The sequence below is a fragment of the Macrobrachium nipponense genome, chromosome 9 (genome assembly GCF_015104395.2).
Source record: "Macrobrachium nipponense isolate FS-2020 chromosome 9, ASM1510439v2, whole genome shotgun sequence".
Lineage (NCBI taxonomy): Eukaryota > Metazoa > Arthropoda > Malacostraca > Decapoda > Palaemonidae > Macrobrachium > Macrobrachium nipponense.
The window spans coordinates 84589113-84598384 of record NC_061110.1 but is presented as its reverse complement, the minus strand read 5'-3'; the positions used below and the strand labels follow the sequence as shown (position 1 = coordinate 84598384).

Here is a 9272-nt window from a genome sequence, read left to right as displayed (position 1 = left end):
TTACATTCAATAAATCAATATTCCTTTACATTCCCTCCCCCCCCCCTTTTAACTCAGCGGCTCTTCTCCTCAGTCCATTCTGAATTTTCACTCTTACAGTCTTAAACATTAGCTACTTCCATTTAGCAACTGTCGGAGACTGCCACGTCGTTGGTAACAAGCACTTTCCTTTAAATAATCAACAGATCTAGAGAGAGAATCTGCAATGACATTTTCTTTGCCTGCTATATGGTGAATATTTAGTTTGAATGGTTGCAAAAATAAAGACCATCTTAAAATTCTCTTATTGTTGTGCTTACATTTATTTAATAAGGTTAAAGGTTATTATCAGTATATACGTCTATTTCAAAGTTACTGTTAAGCAAGTATATCTCAAAGTGCATTAAACTCAAAATTAAAACTTAAAGCTTCTTTTTCAACAATACTGTAATTTAACTGGTGGCTATTATATTCTTTGAAAAGTAAGATACAGGGTGTAAAACACCATTATGTTCCTGTAATAATACACTGCCAGCTCCTACTTCACTGGAGTCTACCTGTAACTTGAATGGTAGATTAAAGTCTGGGGATTTCAGTACTGGCTTAGACATTAACATGAGCTTAAGTTTATTAAAGGCATCGTCACATTCCTTTGACCACACAAACTTCACATCCTTTTTTAGCAACTCTGTTAATGGGTAGGCTACATCTGAAAAGTTCTTACAAAATTTTCTGTAATACCCCACTGTTCCCAAAAAAATTTTCATCACTCCACGTTTAGATGTAGGGAGGGTCAAATTCTTTATGACCTCAATATGACAATCAAACAGGTTTCACTTGGCCACTTCCTATTTTCATGTCCTAAATATTGAACAGTAGTTTTACCAAATTCACATTTGGAAAGGTTTATCGTAACATTGAATTCTAATAACCTCTTAAAAACATCATATACTTTTTTAATGTGATCTTCCCAGGTTTCTCCAACTATGATAATGTCATCCAAATAAACAAATACACCTTCGAGATCCTTCAAGATATAATTCATCTGACGTTGGAATGTCAGAGGTGCATTACATAAACCAAATGACATTACCTTATAATTATAAAGTCCATGGGGTGTAACAAATGCAGCAATATCCCTGCTGTTTTTGTCTAACTCAATTTGATAGTATCCTTTCAATAAATCAATTTTACTTAAAAAAGGAAACTTTGCTACATTATCAATTATATCTTCTACTCTGGCATAGGATATGAATCTTTTTATAGTTTACATTATTTACCTTTCGATAGTCTGTACACATTCTTGCACTTCCGTCAGGTTTGTCGACTAGAATACATGGGCTAGCCATTCACTTTGGCTTTCCTCTGCTAGTCCGTGTTTCAGTAAATAAGCAACTTCGGTCTTTAACTGTTGTTGTTGCCTCGGCGACATTCTGTATGGACGCTGACTTATTGGAGTCTCCTTCTCTCAAACCATGATTTTATGTTTTGTACTCCTTTTATCCTTTTAGGATGGTCTGAAAATAGATCTGAAAAGTTTTGAATTAGCACTTTAAATCATGCTGCTGTTCATCAGATAAATGAATACATAACTTCCTAAATTTTTCATCATCCACTCAAATAAAATCTGATATTTTTTAATGCTAAGTTCAATTTCTTCTTCAACGTCTTTTTCATCATCCTCTTTTGCAATTGACAACACTCCACTGGATTCGTTATACTTCTTTAATTTTGTTAATATGGAAAGTTTTTAACTTTCCTCCGTCCTGTAGGAAATTGAATTCGATAATTAACATCACTTACTTTTTCCTTCACCGTGCAAGGTCCTATATACTTCTGGTTAAAAACCTTACCAGCTGTAGGGAGATACACTAGAACCTTATCTCCTATGTCGAGTTCACGTTTTGCAGCCTTTTTGTCGTAATTTCTTTTCATCTCTTCTTGTTTTTACTACTTTAAGATTCTCATGTTGCTACTTTCCATATTTTCATTATTTTTTCCTTCATTTCTTGTAACGTGCTAGAAATCCTTCTCATCTGAAATCAACTGATTCTTATCACCTCCATGGGTGACCTTACCTGATGGACATATACTAACTGAAAAGGAGAATAACCCAACGATGAATGTACGCTATCACGAACGGCAAATAGCAACATTGGTATGTAGACATCCCATTCCTTTTCATTTTCACAACAGTACGTGCGAAGCATGGTTTTGAAGGTTCGATGAAATCGTTCGACCACTCCTTGGCTCTGTGGGTGATAAGGAGACGATAAACAATGCTTAATATTCTGACAGGCTAAAAATGAGGTAAACTTTCTAGACGTAAAGTTGGTTCCTTGGTCGGTTTGAACTTCTTTTGGCAAACCTACCAGCGAGAAGAACTTGTTAAGCGCTTCAATTATCTTATCAGCACTCACTGTTCTTAAAGGAATAGCCTCTGGAAATCTGGTAGCACTACACATAATTGTCAGCAAATACTCGTTACCTTTGCTAGACCTAGGCAGAGGTCCTACACAATCCAAAACCAGTTTCTCAAAGGGTTCTCCTGGAACTTCAATGGGTTGCAATGGCATCACCTTAGGGTCATGTTGAGCTTTACCTACTTTTTGACATAAATCACAATTTTTACAATATTCACTACAATCTTTCTGCATCTTAGGCCAAAAAAAAATACCTTAATAATTTCTCATAGGTTTTGTTTATACCTAAATGACCAGAATAACTACAGTCATGAGCAATACCTAGAACAAAATTCCTATAACTACTTGGAATGACCACTTGTTCTACAACATCATTAACATTTCTACTCTTGAACTTCCTCATTAGGATCCATCCTTTAAAAAGTAACACTTGCCTTCCTTCTCGATATCATTTATATCAACAAGGGCATTATCTCTTATTACCTTCAAATTATCATCTTCAATTTGAGATTTAACAAATTCTTCCTTATTAACTTTCAGCATTCGCAAAGGAGTACTGACTTTACTTACTTGTAGTGTTTCCGGACTATCTTTAAACAAGTTTTGTAAATCCAAACCGTCGTCATCATTACCTTTCCTTCGGCACTCTTACTTCTTGTAGTAACTGCACAAGCAGGAAATAAGTTTGGAAATGTTACATTCAACTTCTGTAATAAATGAAGAATTTTAAAAGGGTTTATCTGTCAAAATTGGATTACTGCTACCAAACTTTGTCTCCACATACATCATTTCCAAGAATTAACTCTACTCCTGACACTGGGATTTCTCTCTCCAAAGCAATTTTAACATATCCCGAAATTAACGGCAGTTTCTAAACCTTACTTCTACTAATGGAGCTGAAAACATCATTAACATTTCTACTCTTGAACTTCCTCATTAGGATTCCATCCTTTAAAAAGTAACACTTGCCTTCCTTCTCGATATCATTTATATCAACAAGGGCATTATCTCTTATTACCTTCAAATTTAGCATCTTCAATTTGAGATTTAAACAAATTTTTTTTTTTCTTTTCCTTATTAACTTTCAGCATTCGCAAAGGAGTACTGACTTTACTTACTTGTAGTGTTTCCGGACTATCCTTTAAACAAGTTTTGTAAATCCAAACCGTCGTCATCATTTACCTTTTTCCTTCGGCACTCTTACTTCTTGTAGTAACTGCACAAAAGCAGGAATAAGTTTGGAATGTACATTCAACTTCTGTTAATAAATGAAGAATTAAGGGTTTATCTGTCAAAATTTGGATTACTGCTACCAAAAACTTTGTCTCCACAGTACATCATTTCCAAGAATTACTCTACTCTCTGAACACATGGGATTTTCTCTCTCCAAAGCAATTTTAAACATATCCCGAAATTAACGGAGTTTCTAACCTTACTTCTACTAATGGAGCTGAAAACTCAGGTCCAAACCCACGCAGAAGTACATACTCTCCAGTATCCTTCCACTGGTCATACATATTTTTTATCATTACAGACTGTACCGCTCCGGTATCTCTTAACCACCTTACTTTCCTTTTTTCAACAAAAGGGAGGTGTAACCAACCATCTCCCATAAAAGGGTCATACAATTCAGTACCTTGGATGTGGACTTCTCTTCAGGTAGTCTCACTCCATTTCCTTTTACAATATCCTCAATACAACCAACATTACTAACATTTTTGAACATCATTGTTACCTATTTTGTAACCTATTATTCTCATCAACATCACATATATTATTACTGTCGATGCTATCGTTACAATACCTCTTACCTGGCCTAAGGGGAGAAGCAAACAAACAAGGACCTCTGTCACCACATGCTTGTGGTTGATTCAACAATGCAATGGTATTTTCAGGTTTATGATCATCCTTAAATGTACAGGTTTATCTTTAACTTTATTTACCACTTGAATTGGACGGTTTATTGTGCGATGTGGACAACTCCTACTGATGTGTCCTGGTTTGCCACAACTGAAACATACAAAATCTCTAAAATGTTCGCCATTATTTTGGTAACTAGGTGTAAACTGATCATTTACAGTATCCTGCTTTTCAGCACTAACACTAGGACAGAATTATTTTGACTTGCCCCTCTACCACCTCTATTAAAGGATTTATTATAGACTCCACGAGATGATACCTGTGAACTCGTAGTCTTACCTTGTGCCTTGTAATTTTGCTGCTCTTCCCAAACTCTGCTCCTTCCAATTTTAGGAGTGACATCAGTATTATATAGCTTATGGGTCAATGCATAATTATCAGACAATCTAGTGGCTTCATCGACATTATCTACATCACGTTCATCCAAATATGTTTTAATAAGTGGATTAATACCATCCTTGAACTGCTCAAGCAAGATAAGTTCCTGAAGTTTACCGAAATCACCATTAACTTCTCGGGCATTCATCCCACCTATCATACCACAGGCGTTGTTCCCGTGCATACTCCATATGAGTGCGACTGTCTCTTTTTATCCAGCTTCTGAACTTCTCTCTATACCTCTCTGGCACCCATTCATAAGCTTTCAAAACTTCGGATTTAACTCTCTCATAATCCTTAGAATCATCTAAAGATAAGGCAGCAAATACTTCCCTAGCCTTTCCTCGAAAGGAGGTTGAACCACGTGCCTCCATGACGTTTTCGGCCATTCACGCTGTTCTGCTACTTTCTCAAATTGTAAAAAAAATGCATCCACTTCATTTTCAACAAAAATTGGTACACTTTTTACTGCATTGTCTATTCTAAAAGATTTTGGTATTTCTCTGGACTTTTCTTCTACTTCAAGTTTCTTCATCTCTAGCTCTATCCTCTTTTGCTCAACTTCAGCTTCTACCTTCTTTTGCTCAACTTCAGCTTCTTCAGCTTCCTACCTTCTTTAGCTCAACAGCTTTCTCACTCTCTAATCTAACTATTTGCAAATGAATCTGCATCTGCTCAACACTTATCCCTTCATGAACAAATTTGGACTTTTTTTGTTTAACCTTGCGTGACTTTGTTTTTTCACGTACGGCTTTGGCACCTTCCTCTTCACTTGCACTACCCTCTGTATTATTCTCACTAGCGCTTTGCTGGCTATCAGTTTCTTGCCCTTCCCAACTCATTAGTAACAACCCTTCCTTATCAGACAAAATGCCTAAAGTCATTAAGCGCCTCACTTACTTTATTTGAGATTTCTTGCTTCCTTGCAGATTCTGATACTTCTACATTATAGTACCTAGCTAGAACAATCCAGTCTATTTTAGTTATACCTTCTAACTTTTCACCACTAGGACTACGTATGAAATCTTTCAAATCAAACATCCTTAATAACCCGCTCAAAATAACACAGCAAGACAAATATTATAGCACTAACACTATCACAACTCTCCCCCCTCTCTAAAGTACATGGAAGTACTGAAAAGCAATTAACAGTAGGGATACGTCAAGTTATGGTCGAATACGCTCGACATGAATAAAGCAACAATTAATAAGGATACGTTCGGGTTTCGTTCGATAGAATGAGTAAACAATGAGTATGGATATGTTTGAGTTTCGTTCGATAGAATGAGCAAAAACTGAGTAGGGATACGTTCGGGTTTCGTTTGACAGGCCCCCATGTAACATAAAAAAAACTCTCTCTATGGTAAGGATTTACGAGGAGAATATATCAGGAAACAGTGACAACCCACTATAACTTAAAATGTACTTTAATAACAATTAGTAAGGAAATTAAAGTCACAAACAGAACATTAAACAAATTACGGACGCTTTACACAAAAGACAAAGGACTCGCTACACAGCACTTCATCAAGACTACTAATCACTAATCACTGCATTTTACAGTATAATACCCAAGTCACAAAGCTTTACATCAACACAACATATAATTCACTGTAACATCAAAAAGTTAGTGGCAACCAACGTTACATCACACAAGAAAACGTCCAATGGATAAACAGTACATTACCATATATTCCTCAAAACTTGATACACTATTATAATCACTTGTTTGTTTCAGCTCCAACGAAAATCGCGTTTTGGGCCTTTATATACCAGACTCACGCTAGACATCCATGGACCAAATATCATTGTTTCGGTACATTATCCTTGGCGACTACCGCCTACGCCAAGCGCTACTGCCATCTGTTGTCTAATGTACACACTTTTTTTCTATGCAAATATCAATTTTCAACCTTTTCTGCAATTTTACATTCAATAAATCAATATTCCTTTACAATATATATATATATATATATATATATATATATATATACATATATATATATATGTATGATATATATATATATATATATATATATATATATATATATATATATATATATATATATATATATATGCCCTGAGCTTTTGCTTGTGCGATCCATTTGTTGTGAGACTTCCCACAACAACGTGAAATATCTTAAATATTATTTCAGCTTACCTCCCATGACTGTAATTAAATTGAGAAGTAATCAGAAAAGGAAAGAAATTCGCTATTGGATATTATATACTTTAATCATCGAGATATGAATCACTGGTCAATCAACTTATTTAAATTCACGGTGAGGCTCTTGATAATCTAATAGTATCCACCATGGCTGTAACCATAAGATGGCCTGTGGTAGACGGGAGCAGAATAACCACGGCTATATCCATAAGAAGGTTCAGGATCAGCAGATCTCTTGTGATAGTGATGAGAATAGCCATAGCTCACTGGCCGGTAGCTGCGGTACCCATAGGAGTTACCATACCCATAGGAAGGTTCAGCTTCAGGTTCAGGCATCAGCAGATCTCTTGTGATAGTGATGAGAAAGCATAAGAGACGCTGGAGCCTGGAGAGTGAGTCACATGGCCATAACTTCCATAACCAGGCTCCGCCTCTCGCTTCTCTATTTCAGTAGCGCAAGCGGCAGCCGCCAAGAGCACAATCACCTGGAAATGAGACATTTCCTCTTACTCCTGTTCAAATATTGAGAGGCAGATTAACAATAACGTTATAATACTAGAGACTCGTCCTATCGTTTTATAGACTAGCACCATCATCTGACGAAAAAAAAAACTCTTCATACTTATGGTCACACGTACAAACAACGATTAATTAACAATACTGTGGCAATATTAAGAAAAAGCCCATTTATTTTACTATATATCCTCATTTGTTCTAAATTATCTTTCATAAAACACTATGTTATGTGGATATGTACTTTATTGTAAAATATGTTATCATAAATCTACAAAATCTTAACCCCACACATGAACATTCTGACGTTTGTGCATAAAATAACTGTTTTGGAACTTACCAGAATCTTCATGATTGAACGTCGATGTTCAGTGGCCACTGGTGGTTGAGTGAGTGCCGACTGTCTCAAGACTCTCCCTTTTATAGCCAACTGAGATCTGATGTGACATTTGCTTTAGTAAGTAACCTTGGAAAGTCTCTCTTCGAGAAATTACGTTTAAGCTATGAAAATCCATGCCAATAATATGTCTATTATTATCTTTTCCTCAAGTTTTTTGCTCGCTCCATCAACCACAGAGGGAAAATGTGAAAAAAGGCGAATTTTCTTTTGCTTGAATGTTGCTTCATGTCTTCGTTTCTCTGGCATGCTTTTCTGAATTAGTTTGAGTACTCTGTAAAATTGTATATACATATTCCATTATTAGTACGTAATTCAATTTAAAGTATATTCAATACCTCGGTCATTCTCTCTAACTGGATGACTTGACCAAAATTCGACCTAATTCTCGAGCGCCTTTTCCTCTTTGATCCTTCGTCTGTTTCTTCTTCTCTTATCTCTCTCTGATGATCTCTGATCTCTAACTGATGATCTGATCTGTGACTCTCACTAATCTCTTCCACTTCGTCAGTCGTATTTATACAGTGACCTGGGGGCGGGGCTTACGGGGAGCGGAGCATGAACATCACAGACTCCCGAGATGAGCAGAACGTCTTTTAAGAATCTCGACGAAGTATTCTATCATATTTCGCTGCATTTTCTGATGACGTGACTGCGCGTGTCGCATTCCACAACACTCCTGCTGATTCTAGAACCATCATGAGATCAGGCGCCTCCGACACGTGAGCGAATGCCTATTTACTGTAGACCTTCTTGAAGAAAATGCATTTTCATCTACTTGAACTTATCATTCGTTGCTATGAAGCCATTACCATGACAGTAGTGGAATTTCCAATATGTTTCTTGCTTTGGAAGAGTTTGTGTTATGATAGGGATGGAACTGTGAAAATTCATGGTAATTTAAAAAAGTTCTCTAATCTTCAGCTTATCTGATTAATCTATCCTGTGAAAATAATTTCACATGGCACAAAAAGATTTCTACCTTACTATTTATAGGAATGAATAGCTGAAATTGAACATTTAAAAAAAAAATGTCATTCAATTCTAGGTGATAAATAATGATTTACATTTATGTAGTTACAAAGTTAGAGGACTGAAATCATAAATCGTACAGTTTGTTTATGGGATTGTGCAATAATAAATCAACCCTAAAGGAAAAAAACAAGTTCAAGCAAAGTGCCATCCTATTGGAAATTGCTCTACCATGACTTTTACATCGGTCCCACGTTTTTCGTCAATATTTATCATCCTATAGATTTCTCCTAACAAATAAACCTTGACCAAAGAAATATACTGATTATCCATGGATCATACCTTGTCAATAACATGTATAAAACTAGAGCTACAACACTTTGCTTACGGTGTTTGGACTAAGGAAAGCAATACAAACGATTTTAGGTCTTCCTGTATCAGTGTATAGCATCACAAAAGTCAGAATATCACCCGCGACTTTAACTAAAATAAAAGTAAATCAGAGAAGGAAAGAAATTCACCA

General features: G+C 35.9%; 1 protein-coding gene across 1 annotated transcript in view; it reads right to left on the bottom strand.

The window, feature by feature from the left end:
- The window catches only part of LOC135218130 (uncharacterized), a 15011-nt gene extending 7808 nt beyond the window's left edge, over nt 1-7203 (bottom strand). Inside the window, exon 1 of the mRNA XM_064254277.1 lies at nt 7014-7203. Within this exon, the coding sequence (XP_064110347.1) occupies nt 7014-7203 (190 nt within the window). The remainder of the gene's footprint in view (nt 1-7013) is intronic.
- Between the last annotated feature and the right edge of the window lie 2069 nt (nt 7204-9272).